This window comes from Lampetra planeri, chromosome 21, assembly GCF_965212315.1.
Source record: "Lampetra planeri chromosome 21, kcLamPlan1.2.h2, whole genome shotgun sequence".
Classification (NCBI taxonomy): domain Eukaryota; kingdom Metazoa; phylum Chordata; class Hyperoartia; order Petromyzontiformes; family Petromyzontidae; genus Lampetra; species Lampetra planeri.
This window is the reverse complement of record NC_136127.1, coordinates 13,016,390-13,037,875: the sequence shown is the minus strand read 5'-3', so window position 1 is coordinate 13,037,875 and position 21,486 is coordinate 13,016,390. Positions and strand designations below refer to the sequence as shown.

The window sequence follows — 21,486 nt, the reverse complement described above, 5'->3', positions numbered from 1 at the left end:
CGGCGACGGTAGCATTGCAACCCTGATTCAAACCGTAAACAAGCTGATGTCACCGAGGTGCGATATACAGTAGATCTGTGTAGGATGCAATCACTTTAACATGAAGGCATTTGTACAAACTATGGATGACAAGGAATGATACGCGTCCGAGGGGAGACGGAGCGATGAAATCAGCTCGTGTGCAAGGTGCGAGCTAGGGGGAGCGTTGTTGCATCGCAGGGTCGTGAGAAGCGGCGGCTTGGGGAGGCATTCATCCAGCAGTGGATTAACTACGGCTGATGGTGATGAAGTTGAACGCGCATCTTGTCCAGGCTAATGTACGGAATGTCAAAATACAATGGGCACAGCAATTAACAGCGCGCACTGCATTTAGCTATGTCCGGGGTGAAAACGAGGTTGCGCAAGATGGAACAATGGGTGCGCCTGTTTGGAAGAATTCACTGCACGCAACCACAGCGGCCTCTCGTCGTGTTTGCGTTGCGAGGACGCACAAAGGAGGGGGGCGTGCGGGAGGAGGGGAGGGACTTTGGTCGGCACGGGGCGGGGGGGAGTTGGAGCCAAGGTGGCGTGATCACCCTCCCCGACAGCCCCACGCCCACCACCAACAGGCCGGGCGACAAAAAGCCACGACTGGCCGAGCCTCAGTCAACTGCGGGACTTTCACTGCCGCAGTAAACCATACCCCACGAGCACTGCCTTACAACAGAATGGCCAAGGCGTCAGACCGGCGTGGAAGAGTAGACCAACTAAATACCGTGGAGAGGGCTCCCGAGAACTCCCTCGAGCGGAGAACTCTTCCAGCAGCTGCAGTGGCGTGAGCAAATAGTTTCAGGGCTGCACCTCTACATTTCACTACAGAAATTCCTCTGTCCACATCGCCCGGAAAGCGCCCGATCTCGTTTCACATCAGCAGAGTTGAGGCCAGGACAGTGTTTGGATGGGCGACCACCACGCACCGCTGGTTGCGAGGGGCAGCTGCACAGTGCAGCAAAATCCACTGTTACACTGTTCTATGCTCCCCACCTTCGCCCACCCACTGACGAGTATGGTCTAGTACCCCCCCCCCCCCAGATGTAGAGAAGCACTCGTGTAGCAGTGGAGTGACAAAAGGGCTGTACGTGTACACATCAGAACATAAACGGAGCTTTGTTAGGAAGTCTGGGAATACCGGGCTCTGTCGGAGTGGACTGCGTGGTGGGCCAAGTATCAGAAGAGCTGCACCGGAGGCCTGGGTGCGACTCGCGCGCGTGGGTGGGTTGTATCCGGGTAATCAGGTTTCCTCCCACCAGAATGGCACCAACAGAATTGGCCAATCTCAGGCTTTCCTGGGAACAGGGCACTCATAGCACGCCGATGTTTGGGAGATGCCCTTTGGAGTAGTCCAACCAGTCACGTTTACGTGGTGGCTGCACGTTACACCACAGTGCCTTGCACGACAACAACATCTGGGACGGATTGGATATAACCTCTGTGTAGCACGATTGGCTACGCACGGTGAGAAGTAATTTCAACATGCATAACGATGAGGCCCATCATCGTCAATTGTGGGGAGGACTTCCACAGGTTCGTGGACCTCGAGGTCCCCATAACGGGGCTGGGTGGAGAGAACGCCTGAAATATATCAGAAGTTGACATTTGAAGCCTTTTAAATTGATATGTAAAGTTTTTTTTCTCTTAACAGACATCGAATAACCATCAAACAATACAGAATCCAGGTATAAATTAAACGCACCGAGACGGTATAACCACACCGCGTGACCTTTCTGTTAACACTTGGCCTTCTGAAAACACGTGACAATTGCGTATACGCACAGCTTGCGGCGTAGATACATTCGGAGTTGTTGAAGATTAGTCGTTTACGATCACATACAAAACACGACAACATGACCCAACCAACAATGTCCATGATGAACGCGGTACATGTACACGAAGAATGACGCAACAGCCACTACCATCAGAGTTCAGGACGCGTGTGACCTGGCGGGGTTCACCAAAGCAAGCTTGGCAGGACGGGTTGTTTTTAAACGTTATCTACAGTACCTCGGCCCACGATTAAATCACCCACAATGCGCCCCATCTTAAGATAAGCAAGGTGGGAGCCTGCATGGCGCTTGGATTAGCAACCACCAAGCACAACAGGTTGTGTGCGATGGGCTGTGGGCTACGTGGTGGACATCGCAAAATCAATCGTACTGTATCCCTATGCTTCCCGTCTGGTGACAAATGATCAAACGGTCCCCCCGACCCGCACGGCGTGGGTTGACGTGAACTCTACGTGTACACGTACGAGTGCAAACAACATGAAAATCTGCTCGGTGAAATGGAGCGAGAACCCTCTGCACATGGCCCTGTCAAGGTCACGCAAGTACAACCACCAGCCTACGCCATCCCACAAAGAGCCGCTCCCACACCACATGTGGCACCGCACACGCAACTGCTTTCGCAACACGACTGTTTCTGTTGCTGTCAGCTGCAGGCTGAGGAGGCGACACACTCCAACGCGGGTTTTACAGTCAATGCCTGCGGGTGTATCGAGAAACTTCATGTGCGACGGCCAGCGGCTTCACCATCAGCGTTTCTTCACCTGCGTCCCATCCCCCCCATCTTCCCATATCCATTCGACATCCGCTCAGAATTTACGATGACAAAGTTGCGAGGAGAGCTTTTTAGTTGGAGGGGCAAAAGGAAACCTGTAGACATTTCTCAGGGCATGCAGCTGGGGTTTGAGCGATGCAGATATTTAACGCTACAATTCTTAACAGCTGTGTCCATACAAATCGTTCGGGTATAAATTCAGCCAAATGGAACCAACTCATAAAATGTAGCTACCAGCAGTTCAGGTGCTGGCAATGGTTAAATTTCAATCTTTTCAAAACTTTACAACTGAGGTTGAGAAAAAAACTGAAACTGAGTGAATGTAATAGCTTATCTTCTTGGTTCTTTCGGTAAAGTCACGTAGAAGGGAAGTAATAAAATAATAAAAATAAAACGTAATAAAATAATTCTCACGACGTTTCGGCCACAACGCAAGCATCCGTCTTCAGGTGAAGAATGAAACACTGCCAAGCTTGGAGCGTATATATAAGCTGGGTTGGAGGTGGAAGAAGAGCGCCTTGACTTTCAGACCGCAGTCCACTCACTGGCATTGACTGTGTATCTTGTGTTCTCCACAGGGAATGCATTATTTGCTCCACTGCGGGTCTCCTTCTACCGCTCTCCCATTGACATGTTTCGTGGCTTCTACATACTATTAACATTCCCTCTCTTTGTTAATGCTACCCCCTACCCCCTCCCTTTGATGCTGCTAATCCTACATAATGCATGGGCATAATATGACTTTGAAACCCCCCCGCCCACCTCCTACGCATTTCCCATTAATATGCTAAATTCCTCTTGATATGCAAATTATTTTGTCAAGGCGCTCTTCTTCCAACCTCCAACCCAGCTTATATATACGCTCCAAGCTTGGCAGTGTTTCATTCTTCACCTGAAGACGGCTGCTTGCGTTGTGGCCGAAACGTCGTGAGATTTATTTTATTATGTTTTATTTTTATTATTTTATTACTTCCCTTCTACGTGACTTTACCGAAAGAACCAAGAAGATGAATCCCTGCAGTCACGAAAGCTTTAAATCGAAATGTAATAGCTTACTTGTCTGTAGGGGACGTAACTATCTCAAAGTTCATCCCATACGAACGTAATGTTCGTGTAAAGTTATGTTGCAATTAGGATTTGCATCACATCACGTGCCGTGTGTTGTCATCTCGCCGTGCGGTTTTCAACGTATCGTTCTCATCGCTGAATAAATACTTCCATCAGCAAAGCCTATTGGAAAGCGGTGCAGAATCCATACATCCGCACCTCCGATTAGCACGGTTGGTTACGTTCAGTGCGAAAGAAGTTCAACATAAATACATACGCACGATTCTTCTTCCTAGTTTTTAGAATAAAAATGTGACCTTGTTTCCATTGCCAATAATAGAGCGAATCGGCAGGAAGATGCATTTGTGCATTTAAGTCGTGTGTGTGTGTAGTCAAACGATCACTCTCGCCCACAAAGTACAATTACTCAACTACCTGCGACTATACATTCGGTGTGCAAATCGTACTTTTAACATTCACATTTAAATTCATACACGTCAGTATGTACTAAAAATATACAGAACTACAACTGCAGTCGAATGCTTATTGGCAAAAACCCCTCACCGACTTTGCATTCTGTTGCACTGCAGGCACTCGTTGACTCAAGGGCGCGCCACTCCCAAGCGAGTAATAAAACAACTTTTCCATCCCTCATTGCGTGCGTGTTTATACTCCACCCTCCTGTTGACAATGCAAGCGCTAAACGACGCGGTGGTCCGTCCTCAACGCACCCACGGATCGCCACGGCGCCAATGCTGGCAGCACGAAAAGTTCCGATTGTTCCTTCCACGCGTCATGCGCTCGCAGCAGCTTGTGTCGCCGACGATTCGCAGCGCCACCGTTTCCAAACGGCAGGAGAACTCGCACGTCGAACGCGCAACTGCAACGAGAGCTGGTGGACGACACCCCCGGCCCCCGTGGCAATTAGCGGTCAGGACTCGCGTCGATTTCCACGTTTGTTCGGCCGCTGAGATTCGGGCTCTGTCCCAAGCCTGGGATCCGCACAGCCACAGCCACCACCGCTACTTGTCGATGAGACCGGCCTCCTTCATCTTGTTGTAGAAGAAGCGCTCGAGCGTGTTGGCGCAGCGGTAGTACTCCGTCTCAGGGGGGTTATATTCGCGGCAGTTGGTGAAGATGCGCTGCATGTCGGCCATGAAGAGCTTCTTGGTCACGTAGTAGCGGTTCTTCAGTCGCTCACTCATCGTCTTCAGGTCTGTGGTGGGAGCGAGTGCACACGGGGCGCACAGCGGGGAAGCAAATGTGACGCATTACGCAGATGCTGAAGCCGGTAAGTGGCAATCGTCACCAGAACAGTCACTACAACGTGGCCAGGCAGCCTCCATTATTCCACTAGAAGACACCGACCCTTTGGAGACACGGGACTACCTTTTATACCTCTTTTGCAAGGGCGACCTGGATGATATCTAAGTCTCCATATCGCTCACTATTTATAAATGCACCTCACAATCGTGTGTGCGGTAGAACGGCCATGAACAAGGACCCACGCTTAAAGCGCTTTCGGGTGAACTTAACTGGCAGATGCTCAATGAGCATGGCGACAACGATGGAGACGGTGCAACGACAAAATGTGCACTGTAATGCGTTCGCTTTGGACTCCAAATCTGTGGCATTGCTATGCTACATCCCTGCCAAATGTTACACCTGCTTTCTGTGAGCAAAGTTCGTGGACAATCACAGCCACACTGCTTAGGAAGGCGCCACACCATTTATGATGTCCAGTCTCAAGCCACCAGTGAGCTTGAACTTTAATGGTTAGAATTTGATCGATACATGGGCATGTATAAAAAGTATATATTTGAAAATGTGACAATCTTGTCGGGTGGTAAAGAGTGAATGACAAGAATATCAGCAGATAAATAAAATGTGGCCAAGCTAAAAAACAAATGTAGATCACCGTATTGGCTACAAAACCGAAGTGTTGAGTTTATTTTTGTTTGTTTTATCCTCTGCGCTCTCACCCATGGGAAAGCGAATGACGTCGTAGTAATCAGGGGCTTCGGACTTCTTCACGGGCTCCATGAATGGCCAGGCGCTGGGCTGACCCTGGAATAATCATGCACACACACACAAAGATTTGTGTCTATATACAAAACAAAGATCCCTGTATAGCAATAACAGATTGCTGGGGAAAGTGCTGTGTGAGCAGCATCTATGAAGGCCGACACGGCACACGAGGAGATGGGTAGCCAACATCACGCCTGCGGGCCTTTGTTTCCCGAGTGGCGATGTTTACACAACGCACCGGGTACTCAATTGAGTTGACACAGGGGGAGGCCCAAGACTGGTTCAGATAATCGTCACTGGTGCCGGCATTAAGTGGAATCGAACTCGGGTTGATGAGTTCGTAGACCAGAGCGCCAACTGTTACACTTCCACCCCCTAAGCACTACCACTCTATACACCCACACACACACGTATGTGCACACCCCCCCCCCACATATACATACACGTGTAAGTCCATCTCACTCAACTGCCTCCTGCAAGACACGAGCCCAGCTCATTGCTTAACCGACGAGGTCACTCCCTAAAACATCTATTGTGGGAATCCACTGCCTTGAGTGAGGTCAACGTATTCACTCCACTTGCACGGTCACAACCCATTTGTCCATCCACTGCCTGGATGAGAGCTTCCATACGCTGTCCGGGGCCTCGGGGATAACCGACCAAACTTCCCCACGTTGGTCAGTGGCTGGTGATGGCAGACAGCACAGACGTTGGAGTACTAAAGTACAGTGCGGCAGAGGGTTTTTCTGCACAGCGCTCTACGGCCCTAGCACGTAGCACCGCAGCCCTGTAACCAGCTGACGTGCACGGTGGGCACCCGCCCAAGCACTGTCCAAGCTCAGTCCTATTTGGCTGAAACGATTGGATTCATTCCAGGTGATATAGTCACAGGCGGTTTTTGTACCCGTGAGTATAGAATCTCGTTAATTTGCCAAGTTGACCTAGGGACGTGCCAAGTGGACCTAGGGTGCTGCCGAGCGTTGCACTTGGGGTCACGTGTTCCGCTTATCGGCCTCACGGCCCCGCGGGCACTGATCCCGGCGTGGGCACGGTCAGGGACGGCAGCCGGTGTCGGACGCCGCCGAGAGGTGCCCCCCTCGGCGCCAACGCCGTTGCTGTACCTCTGTCCTGCAGTCCAAAGCTACCCAAAAACAGAGGAGCGCCGATCACCTACACCGTGCATGAGTTCAAAGGTCAGCCGAGATGCCCGTCGACTCGCAGACCGAGACACTCGCTGACGCAATGCTTTTTTCACTCTTTGTCCCCCGTCCCTGAAAATCTGTGCAAATTCCGTTAACGATTGACAGATGTCGCCGTGGCAACAGGTATTGCTGTGCGCATGAAGATGACGGCACGAGCAGCGCTGAGAATGTTCAACACCGACGCCTTCATCGCCGACTTTGCGCACAGCTCCCTCCAGATGGCGCAGGACAAGGGCTGGCCTCTACCTGAGCACCAAGAACACCATCCTCAAGAAGTACGACGGGCGCAGAGAACGCACGCCCCACCCCAGCGCCGGCGCGGGTCACGACGTACCTTCACCTGCTGCATGATGCTCTTGAGCGTGTTGTAAAGCTGCTCACTGTCCTTAGGCTCCTTCCTGCCAAAGCAACACTGGTCAATACAACCACTGCACAATCTTCAAGATCAGCACTCTCATACGTGCCATCCTCCAACGGACTCTGATATGATAATATTAATGTAGAGAAAAATATGATAAGCTATGTGGATGCATTTCATATCATTCTTTGCCGTTGACTAAATTACCCGGAATGCTTCCAATCTCATCAATGGATTGGCAAAGGGGCGTGTACGTTATTAATGAATGAACTAGATTTGTTTACACTGCATCGGCCATCAAAGATGATGCATGTTGCTTAAAATAATTAACATACAACACATTACTCAAGACAATGTCACACAAATACGTCACTGCCGGTGAGATGTTCACCCCTTGTCCTTGGTGCTGGCCTTCCAGCCGGTCTCACCTGGGGAAGAAATCACAGCCACGATTCAGCCAACAATGTTTTTTCTGTTCGAGGAGGTATCGCGGCAGAGGAGCTCAGGCCCGTGATGGACATGCTGGGTGGGTGCCCAGTGAAGACAAGGGCGGGTGCTGGTGCCACGAGTATACGGGAATCTCTGCTACTCCCACTGTGTGCACAATGGGTTCGAGCGCCGACGCTGTAAGGATGGGTAGTGCCAGCGCCCGTGCTCTACATATGGGGAAGGGCTAACACGCTCGTGCTATACTTGCAGGAAGCACTGCTGCTCGTGCTATATATGATAATCCGGTGAGTGTATCAAGCGGTGATGCTAAGGCTCTATGTGGGATGCATGTGCTGTTTGTGTGAATTCACAATGCCCGTGCTATACGTGTGGGGAGAGTTTGTGCTGTAAACGTGTGCAGTGCTCCGTCTTGTGCAATGTCAATGATAAGTAACGGTGCCGTCTACATTCGAGCCACTGGTACTGGCGTTGTTTTCGAAGCGCTGCTGCCGGCGCTGTACAAATGAGCAGTAGTGCCGCTGCCGCTCGTGCTCCGTTCGCAGTAAGCGCTGGTGGCCGTTAGAACGGCTGGCAATGTACGCACGGATGCCAGGGATGCTCTCGATGGGGATTTGCCGCACGCCCTCCTTGAAGCACGTGAGGCCAGGGTACACCTTGCGGATCTGCGCCTGCTTGCGCTCAATCAGCTTCTTTATTATCTGGGGAAAGAGGTCACCGTCGTTACACACGCAGGACTAGTACATTATTATTATTATTGTTGTAAATAGTGCGCTTGTTAACCTGGAGAAGGCTAACCACATCTCATTACTATTTTTAAGAAGTTTTCGCAATAGACGGGTGATGCTGCCGTGAGTTTCCCAACTGAATAATTTGCGAAGAGATTAATCGTCACATGACAGCGAAAGCAGAATTGAGATCAACGTGCGGGGAATTAGGGGTGAGGTCCCCTAGGCCGAACCAGCCACATGGAGACATATCGCTACGTTACAGGCACAGTACAAATGCAAGTAATAATATTATTATCAATGAGAATTTTTTAAGGGAAGCTCTGCGCCTATCGCTGCCCTACCTCCTTCTGTTTCTTGATGATGACGGAGAACTCCGTGTAGGGGATCCTGGGGTTGAGCTCGCAGCCCATGAGCGTGGCGCCCTCATAGTCCTTGATGTAGCCCACGTACTTGCTCTTGGGGATCTTGATGTCCTTGGAGAAGCCCTGCAAACACCCAGAGAGAGAATCCAAGACGTTTCTCACGCGGGCCGTCGCGAGACTCTGTCACGGCCGTCGGCTGCTCTCCATTTTTTAATTTGTTACGAAGAGCAGCTGCAGCGTATAAATTGACATTGGGCCTGGACTTTGCATTACATCAAGAAGATATTACGTTCTTCCATCTTTGTTGGGTTAGCCCAGGGGTCGGCAACCAAAATAACAAGAAGAGCCATTTCTTTCCAATTCGGTACAAAATTCAGTATTTCAAGAGCCGCAATACATCTGAGTACATACTGTACATACGTACATATTGTCAAGAAGCAGCCCGTAAAGAGCCGCATGCGGCTCCGGAGCCGTAGGTTGCCGACCCCTGGGTTAGCCCAACGAAGATAACAAAAATACAGTGGAGGTTGCAGGAACTCTAGGCGAGTGAAGTCCTGTCTGATGATTTTTTAAAAAATATTCCCAGTTAGGATGGAGCAGTCGAGTAATTGGAGGGGGAGGGCAAAACCGAGAATTGTACTAACGATGCCAATCACATGCAGTGGGGAAGACCAAAATGGGGACCGGTTCTGATGAAACGTCAGGGACCTGTCGGCTGAAGCCCTGCAGCTGTGATAACGAGCGAGCAGCGAGGCGGATGGGAGTGGAGGGGGGTAGCAGCAGGCGACGTCACCTGCTTCTTGAAGTAGCCGATGGCGTACTCGTCTGCGAAGGTAAGGAAGTGCAGCACGCCCTGCTTGATGTGGTACTCCTTCAGGTGGTTCATCAGGTGGGTGCCGTACCCCTGCGCCACCAAAAACCGGACGCAAGCACCGCACACGGCACCAACCGTCGGTGGTTCGGAGGTGAGGACGATGCGCAGTGTAGCTGAGATAACATCAGATGCTAACAGTCGTACGTTTCTGTGAGATATGGCTCCATATCTCACAGAGCACTTTTAAATGCGTTAACACTGTGTGTATTGAGATGGTGGGAGATATGAAGGGGGCTTTGAAATTAAATGTTTTCTCCATCATTAATCCATTTGTTTAGCAGGGCATCTATTACTGGATCACCCTGTAAGTTATGCGGGTGGATAATTGCTGCGAGTGAGTGGCTGTTGAAGTGTTAGCTGCTGGTGGATGACACAGTAGGTTGTGTGCACATGTCTAGCCCCATTCGTCTATCCACTGCTGCTTGAGGGCCTCCCCGTGCCATGTGGGTTGTGTGACCACACGTCACCACGCTGGCCAGTGCTGGTTGGTAAAGGCTGGGAAACATCCACACGGCCACACAGAAGTACAGCGCAAGAATGAGTTTTTGTCCGCTTTGCTCTCCGTTGCCCTCCACCTAGCCCCACAGCAGCCTACAACACCTGTCACGTGTGCTGGTCACCCATCCAAGCACTATCCAGGCTCAAAACTGCTTAACATCTGAGACCTGGTTAGACCGGGCACATTCTGGGTGTAATGGGTGGCGCACTGAACTTGCGATGCAGAGGTCGTCGGTTCTGTCTCCCAGCTGGCAGCTGAAAAAGTGGGCACGTTTTTTAAACTCCGGGAGATTTGATGGCAGGCATGTGCCCACCACGGCAGAGGCGATTGAGAAGGCCGCGCGGGTGAGGATGTGGAACAGGTGCCTCTCACCTTGACCTGCTCGTTGGAGGTAACGGCGCAGAAGACAATCTCGGTGAAGCCCTGCGTGGAGAACATGCGGAAGCAAATCCCTCCAATCACGCGCCCGTCCTTCACCAGCGCCAGTGTCTTGTGCTTCCTGTGCATACGCCATCACCGTCCCGCTTAGAGTCGCAACAAGACGTGGATTTACAGTGTCTGAAAGCGGCCTCATATGAAGATGCTGCGCTAAAACAGTGGGCACACGTATTTTATACAAGAGGTTCTATAGGAGTCTGGGGGTCCCTGCATGGGTCCATGGGTCTCTATCTGAGTCTATGGGTCTCTGTGCGAGTCTTTAGGTCTCTGTACGAATCTATATAACACAACACCGTCAGCAAGGTGACGGCACTCTGGTGTTTGTGCACATGACCACATTGCCACGTACGGTTCGCGTGTCCGGGTTTAGGGCGAGGGTTAAGCGAGCCTGTGAGCGGGGTGGATCGGTAAGCGGGTGTGCGGTGAGCGTGCGGCAAGGAAGGGGCTCGCTCACGGGTCGAACACGAGTCGCGTGATGTACTCCTTGGGCATGCGCGGCAGCTGGTGCGAGAACACGTTCTGCAGCCCCACGAGCCACATGAGGATCTTGCGGTTGGGTTTCTGCGAGAGCGAGTTCCCCACCACGTGGAACTCGATGACGCCGCGCCGCTCCTCCATGCGCGCCGCCTCATCGCGGGCCGCGTGCGCCGACAGCAGGCTCGTCTGCGCATACACAAACACACACGCATGTGTACATGCACACGCAGTGAGGACGACACAATGCATGCACAAAGACCCCCCTGTGGAATGACAAGATCTCCCAAACCGTGAAGGCAAGTGCTGTGAGCGAGCACCTACTAAGGCAGGCACTGCACACGAGGGGGTGGCTGGCCAGCACCACGTGTCTTTGTCGCTCCAGTGTTGATGTTGACACGCTGCACTAGGTAATCAATTAAGGTCGAGTCGAGCTCAGGGAGGCCCAGGCCCAACACTTCGTACACTGTGCGGAACTACACGTGCAGTGCAGCGCAGCGAGATAACCGTGCTGCAGAACGAGGTCCACGCGGCTCGCGTGAACGGGTGAGGTCTCACCTCGGGCCCCAGCATGGCGGCGGGGTCCGTGATGGTGGACATCACTTCGTTCACCAGCTCCATGGGGATGTCGCCCATCACCCGCTGCCTCTTGGCATCTTCCAGAGTCATTGACTCGTCGAGTTTGCGCTTCTCACCTGGAAAAAGTATCAGGGACAAGACAACATAAACAAGGCTGCACGACCAACTGTGAATGAACTAATATTTCAAGTGTAGTGAGTTAATAGTTTCGGCTCAATAACTATTGACGGAACAAAATAACCAAACAAATTTTTTATAAATTCCACCTCTGAGATTTAAAAATTAAGTCAGAATGTGCTGTCTTCTATTGGGTAGGCGAGATGTCACTTGATGGGTTGCAACTGGATGCTTCATCTCATGACAAAGCCAACAGTGCGCAATGGGGAAAAGATCACAAAATATGTAAAAAGATAATATTTTAATGCAGAATTCCTGGTCTCTCTATATCAATCAGGCACCGATTCCCACACACACCAGCCTCCCCGACGAGCCCGCCGTGACCATGCTGGCATCTCACCGGCCGCGCCGCCTTCCTCTCCCTTCCTCCAGGGGCTGAGCACGCCGGGGCTGAGTCCGCTAGCGCTGGACGGCTCGCCGGTGACACACGACACGCCAGACTGGAAGCTGAACTGCCGGTTGGACGTGGGGGTCCCGACGCCCTGGCTTCCAGACACTGTCGCACACGCGCGCACACACGCATGCACACACTGGCATTGAGAATATCCCCAGTTAAGCCCGACACATTGTAGGACAAGAGTGCAGAACCGTTCCCTCGCATACAGCACACATTACACACACCGCGTGATGCGCACCACACACGCTCCACACGCTCCACACGCTCCACACGCACGCTGCACATACCACGGTGCATATGCAGTGCCGTGCCTGCAGAGGGGGGCTATGTCTGCGATTGCCGACGCTGGGTAAGTGCCACCTGTGTGTGGGCGGGGGGGCCTCACCTGCCTGCAGAGCGGCCTGAGCGCCAGCGACGTCGGAGCCTGAGAAATCGGCGTCCCAGATTGGAGAACTGGAGCTGTATACCTCCTCCTCAAGCATGGACAGGAACCTGACCACAACCGCCATCACCAGAACTGTCAGCATCTACAATCGCCACTCACTGGCAATTACAACCATCAGCAACCGCAACCACTGGCACCTCGGCAATCACCACCACCACCACCACCGTTAGCAACAACAACCACTGCCACAACCATTATCATCACAACCGTAAGCGACCATCTAAACCACAGCAACTGTCAGCCACCACAACACAACATTGCCTTCACGAACAACAATCAGCATTCACGCTGTCTCTTTGAGAGATGTAAAAATTGAATAATGTCACGCGTCTAATGCTTACACACAGTCAGGCTCCAAATCTGGCAAGTTCAAAAATACCCGCCTATAAATAGCTATCATCGGCCCTACCGGCAGTCTCGGAAATCAGAGAATCCTGGTTTCTCACCTGGTGAAACAAAATACCCTTGCAACTTGTCCAACGCGAGATGCGATGCGACACACACACGCGCACGCTCGCACACGCCAGGAGTTCTCGCGCCGTGCGTTACTTGGGGAAGTGCGTGAGGATGAGCGTGCGCTGCTCCGCCGGGAGTTTGTCCTTCTCCTTGCGGAACTTCTCCTGCAGCTGCAGCCGCATCACGGGGAAGATGGAGCGCAGCAGCGTGCGGCCGAACACCTGCGTGGTGTCGTAGCAGGGCAGGCTGTCGCAGAACTGCGGCACGTTGCAGTAGCACAGCCACCTGGACCGCGCGCGTCGCAGACACAGCAAGGGGGTGAAACTCACCGACGTGGGACGCGAAATCGCGATGACGACACACGCCTAGCCCGTTTCCCAAACAGCGCAATGACTGCATTCATTCTGTGTAACGTATTCTCTAACTTAGTTTTAGTACAAATATTTTAAAAGTATTTTGACTGAGCCAACTGGAGTTACAGGATACGTTATTTTATTTAATACTGATATACATTTTCACCTTGTGGGATGCAATTGCATAAACAACGCTATAAAAAATGAAATTACTACTCACTACTACTACTCAAGCAGGAGTTCTCGGATTTGTTTTATTTTACTTGCTCTAATTTTAATTTATTCCTTTGTCATTTTTGTGACCAAGGTCACTCTGGCAAATAAGACTGGTCTCTTGAGTTCTCACATGGTGAATCTTTACTAACTTCATGAAACTATTTACCCCTCGAAAACCTACTTGAGACTCATACTCGAGACTCATGCGAGTCTCAAGTAGGGCTGAATTTCAGCCGCGTCTGTCTTTATCAGTGACCCGGAAAATATTTCCACACCAAATCCAGTAAACCATCCGATATGGCTGTGGCTATTAGTCACGCGCCACCTACTCCAAGCTATAAGCAACCCAGGTTGCTGGAAGATTACTGATATCATATTTAGTGAAACATTAAGCTCTGGTCTCAAGACTCTTATCTGAGGGGTGACTACTTCAGGAGCACTTTGCTAGGTTTGTTAACTTCTTAACAGGTGCTGGGCAGGTGCCAGGGACCCCCCCCCCGGGACACCGGCTGGTGTGCACCTCCTCCCGGCGCTCCGCACCTTGTGTAGTTGACCTTGTAGGCGGAGAGCTCGTCCGTCTGGGCGCGGGCGCGCCGGTGGGAGGGCGTCTCTAGCCGCCAGTAGTTGAGGCAGCGCAGGAACATCTTGGCGAGGTCGTACATGGGCTGCCGCTCCTTGGGCGGCAGGTGGCTGAACTTGTACTGCACGAAGTTGGCCACGCCCTGCCGACGACAGGAGAAGCGTGAACGCCGTAGGGTCACAAGTGCTCTGCAGCCGGACCACTTGAGGAACCTGTAGCACTCAACTCTCTTGCTGATGCAATGGAGTTGTCAGCGTTCCGTTTGTCCTTTGACTTTATTTGACAATGACAAAATCATCCTGAATGTGCCCAATCTCGTCCAATCTTGAAAGCAAGCAGGGTTAAGCTTGTCCAGTGCTTAAATGAGAGACTGTCTGGGAACACTAGGTGCCGTGTGGGCTTTGGCTGTTATGCGGCCAGGAGACAGTGATACCGCAATATATTTTTTTATATACCTGCGAGGATCTTTCAGCATTAACTCTTAATTAGTGATGACATTTCTCCATCTTCTCAGATTTCCTCCAAACACTCATTCATAAAACTGGCCAAACATTTCAATGCAAGACTATCTTGAAAAATAATCTTGAGACTCTTAAGGTTTCAAGAAAATATTTCTTATTCATTTACCTGCCCCAACCACCCACTTCACCTTGCGTGTGATAAGCAGACAAGCAGGGCTCGGGCGAGAGAAGCGGCTGTACCTTCTCGATGCTGGGCTTCTCGAAGGGCGGGCTTCCCAGTGGCCCCTCCACCACGGGCTTGCTCATTTGCAGGATGCACTTCCTGAGAAGCTACGCAAACAGCACAGTGCAGCGGCGCTCTCTCAGCACCCAGCAGCGCACCGGCACTTCCACACACACTTGAGAAACTGCAGTCACGGTCCAATGCACTCACCTCTGAAGATGAGACAATCAGAAAACTATCAGTGAATGAACCGCAGATCCGCTTGACGATAAAAGTTAAAATAAACATGCCGACATAAAAATTATGAGGCACGATGACGAAAGGTGCCTTGAATGCAGACCCACATGGTCTTGCTTATATTTTGTTCAGCACCACAGGAACAGGGTGGAGTGATCCGTTAAGAAGCCAGTGACCCAAGTTTGATTGCTGGCTACGGCTAACATTAGTGGTGATATCTAAACCAGTCTTGGGGAGACTGTACAATATGTAAAATGTTCATATTTCCTTCCACCGCACGAATCACACGGTAACAACTGGAGGTGCTACGTTTTTTTAATTGAATGGGAAGATGAGGTGGGCTCGTCACACCTTGAAGAGGTAGAAGAAGACCTGCTTGGTGTCGGCGTCCTCTTCTTTGGTGACACAAATGAAGAGGTTCTCCACGTCCACCACGATGCCCAGCAACCGGTTCATCTCCTCTTCCGACACGTTCTCCAGGTGAGACACATGGTCGGCTGTGGACCAAGTGGTCGGCACACGGAACGCCGCACCAGAGGCTTACCGGTCGGTACAGGTGCCGGCGATCACAGCGCGAGATTGTTTGAACAAATTCAATTGTTTAAATGTACATGTTAAACTTCTTTCGCACTGTACGTGTTCATCACGATGGTAACAATGAGTTACCAGTATATACAGGTGGCCTGAGTTGGGATTAAGGAGGCTCAAATTAAATGATTCTTAAGTGAAGCAACCCCAGCTCCTGCTTTCGATTCATCAATGATGTTTACTTGCAGGCTTGGCAAAAGTTGAAAGTTATATTGCATCTGCAGATATTGGGATAAGAATGCAGTCTCTTTGGCACTGCTGTCAAACCCGGCTGAGGCATATTTACCTTATTATCAAAATGCCTCATCTTAACCATGGACTGTGAAATTCCATAGTTTGCTTTTCTTTATTCTTAATCACGACAGAAACACAGCTGTATATGTCCCGTTTCAATGCAGAGTGGTGGTATAGGTATTAAAAAAAATATTCACAGCACTTTGTCCATCCATTGCTGTGTGGGCTGTAGGAGCACAGAGGAAAACCTACAACATGTGTTCACAAACCAGTTTACAATCCACTGATGGACGGACGCCTGACCACACTATGTAGGTCACGGAGGTTTGTTTCACTAGATTCACCACCGCTGGTCAGTGCTGGTTGGCGAAGGGAGAGGGCGCTGCCGGGACCGGTCTAGACATCACTCAGCACAGATGTTGGTTAACCCACAGGCTGCAATTGAACTCGGGCCACCAGACTGCTCCCGTTGTGCGCTAATCACGACGCCACCACTCTCCCCCTGAATGCGGGATCGCCTCGCCTTACCGAGGACGTGATTACAGCTGCGGCAGGGATCGCTGAGTGAGGCGACGTTGTGCTGCTGCACGTCCACAGTGGGAGGGTTCGGCGCTTGGTTGGGGTTCTTCCAGCCGTTGCACTTGCACGAGTCGTCGGCCTACAACAGCGTACCATTGATTTCGTGAAAGATCTCAATGGTGGGAAATATTTACCAACACAAGTGTTTGTATTGTTTTACTTTAGTCAACGATGATGACCGAGTTGGACGCAAATCATCTCAAGCATGACCATAGTGGCGAAGACACCCTGACAAACTCTCAACCACTTTGGACCCCCATAGGGCCTCCTCAGGAGTCTTGTTACAGAAAAAAAAATCTGCTTGATTTAAAGTGAGGATATTAGCAAGCGCACTCCATGCACACTCTGCTCCCCCCTGTGTAATATACAGGATTGATTGGTGATACTGCTTTGGCAGTCACGCACAAACACAGACAACAAAACACACATTTGTCATGAATAACGCTGTGGCTTTAAGATAAAAAATATACAAAAGGCGACATTCCAAACAATGGCCCTTCATGGGATGGTTTTGATATTAAGGACCATTTCCACAAATGTAGTCTATTATATTTGTTTCCTTTTAAGGCCAAACCGTTATTGAGGAACATATAACATACATATATATACATACCTGTGCAACCAATACCTGCCATTCGCCACTAAGTGATGGTGACATCACCACGGCGCCTGTACCAGGCCAGGTGCACTTTTAGGCCATGTGAAGTGTCGAAGGCTCGCTGACAGGTCTCAGGACAGTCCCAGGTGCCATGGGTTGGCTGACTGAGATGACCGGTTGATGTACCAGCTGTACCCCCGACTGTGCAAACTTTATGCATTTTAACCGCACAGTGCTCCGCTCGTTGTTGTGAGCGTCGCTCCTCTGCCCTCCGTGGTTACTGGAGGGCAACTGCCTCCAACTGATCAGTAGCGTCCTTTACAAGCCTCCTCCAGAGACCAATCTTGACACCACTGGTGCCAGTCGTCGCCATTCCACTCAGCTCCACATCCTCCCGTACCGCATCAGTCCATCTCTTCTCCAGCCCATGTCGTGTCCGTTTAGCCACCTCTATGCGGCCAAACAGAAGCTGCTTGGGCATGTGGTGCCTGGGCATGCGGGCTACATGACCCAGCCAATGCAGCCTTGCCTGCTGGAGGAGCTGACTGATGGGATTGTGTCCAAATCTTTCAAGGATTTGTGAGTTCCTCACACAATCCGGCCTGGTTAAATCCAGGATGGATTGTAGGCATGCCAGCCTGAATGTTTCAAACCAATGCAGATGTTCCATTAGAGGGGTATACGTTTCACAAGCGTAGAGAAAGGAGGGCAAGACTGTGGCCAAGAAGTCCTGAAGCTTGGTGCAGAGCGACAGACCAGGTAGCGTCCACATAGCCGATAAAAGTAATAATGCCGCCCAACTGATTCGGAGCGAGACCTCTGCTGTCAAACCAGAGCTGGTTATAAACACACTACTCCATCACCAATGGGCAGCTGAGGGGGTGGAGTATTTGGTGACACAAAATACCCAGGCAGGGGTTTAGTTTTGGTGGGGCTGATGGTAAGACCCCACCTCTTAGTGGCACACTCCAGGTTCAGCAACAGCGCCTGCAACTCCTCCTCTGAGTGAGCAACAATCACCAGATCATCAGCATACATAACATGGTTGATTAATAGTGAGCCATCCCTCAACCTTTCCCGAACATCGATCAGAATCTGTACCAGATGGAAACTCCTGCGGTTACAGCCATAGAAAGCTTCTTGAACTACGTGGTCAAAAATGATGTTAAATATTGTGGGAGCCAGAGGACATCCCTGTCGCACCCCAAGGTGAACAGGGAATGGCTCCGACTCTTGGCCACATAGCTTTACCTGGGCCTGCCCACCATCATGAAGGCCCTTAATGATTGTGAGCAGAGTCGGGGACTCTGAAAGCATGAAGAACTGCCCATAGCTCTGGCCTGTTGATGGTTTCATAGGCCTTGACCAAGGCAATAAAGCAGATTTAGGTCTTGTTGGAATTCCCTACACCTCTGTTGTAGCAGACGGACGAAGAATATGGAATCTGTGCAGGAACGCACTGGTCTGAAACCACATTGGGGCTCCGCAAGCCTCTCCTCGGCGTGCCTGGCAAGGTGATGTTGAATAATCCTTGCCAGGACCGTTCCCGGTACACTGTGAAGAGAGATCCTCCGAGAGTTGTTACAACCTGTGCGGTCCCCTCTTGAAGAGTGGGACCACCAGGGCAACCTTCCAATCCTGCAGAACTCGTCCTGTGGTCCACAGTTGTGATGATGTAATGTAGGGCAGTCTGCACACAGATGCCACCCTCCCTTAGCATTTTGCTTGGGAGATCATCTTTGCCTGGCATGTTTCCTGGTCTCAGACTTCAGATCGCCCCTCGCACTTCCTCCACAGATAGCACCTCAGCCAACCATTCAGAAGGGGTAGTGACTTCTGCCAATATTTGATGCACCACAGCCCTAGCAGGGTTGTCCCCACTTTGCCCCATGATGTTGTATGGGCTGAGGGAATTCCCCTCCTCCAAGACTGTTGTTTCCCTTAAGGATGGTGATAGGTGAGGTCGCTTAAAAGTTACCTTTTTATGGAATTAAATAGTGATTTGTGATTGCAGGCTACTGAGACAGATTGCATCTCCTCAGCAACCCGCCCCCACTATTTATCCGTGCAACGTCACACGGCTCTCCGAATCTCCGAGCGAAGGCTGTGGTAAGCCTCATTCTCCGATTTTGGATTCTGTAGACAACGTAAGTGGTCCTGTTGTTTTCTCTCAACCAGTTAGAACACCTCCTTTAGCTAGCATCTCTGGGGAGGTCTGGACCGCATACCCAATGCAGCCGTTGCAGCTGCATGAGCCACAGTCCTGAACCTCACCCATTTCTCCTCAGCATCAGGAGGGGGACACAATCCTACCCCCAGCTGCAAGCAATGTTGAAATTCCTGCTTGAAACTATCCTCAGCTAGCTGAGACCAGGCGACTGTGGGTTTTAATGGGGTCCTAGATGGAGACCCACCACCAGAATGGAAGAATGTCAGGTGCATTTTACAGATGACAAGTCGATGGTCAGTGGGCAGATCAGCTCCACAGTAGGTCCTGGTGTCAAGGACATGGGTCCACATCTGCTGGTCCGTCACTATATAGTCCAGCAGATGTTCTTTCCTGGACCCGGCGTGCATCCATGATGTTGTGTGGATCTGCCGATGCTGGAACAGTGTGTTCATAATTACAAGCCCATGGGCTGCACAGAAGTCTAGCAGCCTCCTTCCGTTATTATTGAGCTGATCTGGCCCATGCCTTCCGATCATTCAAACCCACGTGTCTGCGTCATGATCTACTCGGGCATTAAAGTCACCCAACAGGATGACTCTATCCCAAGGGGCCACTTTAGCTAGCACCTGGGACAGGTTTATAGAAGGCATCAGACTCATCGGCCTTGCCTGCATCCCTCCACTGATGTTAATTTTCGGTGGGGGCAGGAGTATTCCAGTACACCCCACAGTAAATACACTACAGTACGCCAGACTATGTATACATAGACTAGAACGCACGCACACAGATACACAAACACACGAGAACACCGACAATATGCACACTAATGTCACACGCTCTCAGGAAAAAGGGCGCCAAAAACAAACCGCCGTCAAAAACGTTGAAACAAAAACGTTAAAATAAAAAACAATAAAAAAACGCTACTTTAACGCACACTAATAAACACGTAGATGTATGCAGTACTATGAGCACCTACCTTCACACAAACGTTCAATAACTTTTGATTTAAATTACACACGCACGCTCACACAATAACGCGATCGCTGAGGCGATCTCCGACACCCACAACACCTTGACCCTCTCCTACTAACCCCTCCCCCCTCCTAACTCCTCCCCCTTCCTAACCCCTCCCCTAACCTGTACAACAAAGACAATGATCCCCCGTGTAGCCTCAACACTGTCGGGGCAAGTGCTGTTAGCGAGTACCTATGAAGGCCGCAATGGCACACGAGGGAGTGGGTAGCCAGCACCACGCCCGGCCGCCTTTGTCTCCCCAGTGGCGATGTTTTTACACACCGCACCAGGTACTGATTTGAGGCTGTTGAGGCTGAGTCGACCTAAGGGAGTTCCAGGACCGGTTTGGATAATCGTCACTGGTGTTGGCCACGAGCTAGAATCGAACTCGGTGGCTGAGTTCATTGACCAGCGCGCTAACCGCTGCGCCACCGCTCCCCACACAACACACGCGCGTGCACGCTTTACATCTCGCAGCTCGCATAAGCGGCGGCGTGGCGCCTACCCGCGCTGGGGAATGCAATGCGCGGCCTTGCCTTGCAGGCCGAGTAGACCCCCAGCTTCTCCAGCTTCTTGCTGTGCGCGTAGCCGCGCACCTGCGCCTTCCTCTGCGCGATGCGCTGCAGGTTCTCGGCGCGGCTCATCTCCACGGGCCCCACCGCCGAGCCCGCCTTCTTGGGCGCCGTCTCCGTGCTCGCGACGCCGCTGCCAGCCGAGGCCACGGGTGGATCCGCGCCGCTTTCCGCCATCGCGGGGAGGGCGGGGCTCGGGGTGCGGGGCTACACACGGGGGGAGGGGCTTAGATAGATGGGCGGGGCTACACGTGACGGACGGGGCTTAGATAGATGGGCGGGGCTACACGTGGTGGGCGGGGCTGCACGTGGTGGGCGGGGCTACACGTGGTGGGCGGGGCCGCACGTGGTGGGCGGGGCTGCATGTGGTGGGCGGGGCTACACGTGACGGGCGGGGTCTCGACGAGCTTCTGGAGTGTGCTTTGAAGAACATTTCCAGGGCCATTACCCGAAACGTCCAAGTTCAAGTTCATTTATTAATTTTCGATTTAAAGCTTTCGTGACTGCAGGGATTCATCTTCTTGGTTCTTTCGGTAAAGTCACGTAGAATGG

The 21,486-nt window shown here is 51.4% G+C and overlaps 1 protein-coding gene across 2 annotated transcripts; it reads right to left on the bottom strand.

The window, feature by feature from the left end:
- Positions 1 to 1,643: 1,643 nt before the first annotated feature.
- On the bottom strand, positions 1,644 to 21,142 carry KAT2B (lysine acetyltransferase 2B). Of its 2 annotated transcripts, none has more exons than XM_078604066.1 (18): positions 20,899 to 21,142; positions 16,530 to 16,659; positions 15,531 to 15,676; positions 14,960 to 15,049; positions 14,219 to 14,400; positions 13,203 to 13,394; positions 12,594 to 12,700; positions 12,152 to 12,307; positions 11,614 to 11,750; positions 11,036 to 11,244; positions 10,516 to 10,642; positions 9,564 to 9,674; positions 8,750 to 8,893; positions 8,264 to 8,378; positions 7,622 to 7,658; positions 7,207 to 7,270; positions 5,625 to 5,709; positions 1,644 to 4,858 (listed from the first exon to the last, which is right to left on the bottom strand). In XM_078604066.1, the coding sequence occupies exons 1-18, from the start codon at positions 21,109 to 21,111 to the stop codon at positions 4,665 to 4,667; spliced, it is 2,439 nt and encodes an 812-aa protein (XP_078460192.1). In that variant the 5' UTR covers positions 21,112 to 21,142; the 3' UTR covers positions 1,644 to 4,664. The 2 variants fall into 2 exon arrangements, 1 of the variants encoding a protein (XP_078460192.1); XR_013586569.1 differs by having other exon boundaries at positions 4,840 to 4,858; positions 7,207 to 7,266; positions 20,899 to 21,064.
- Between the last annotated feature and the right edge of the window lie 344 nt (positions 21,143 to 21,486).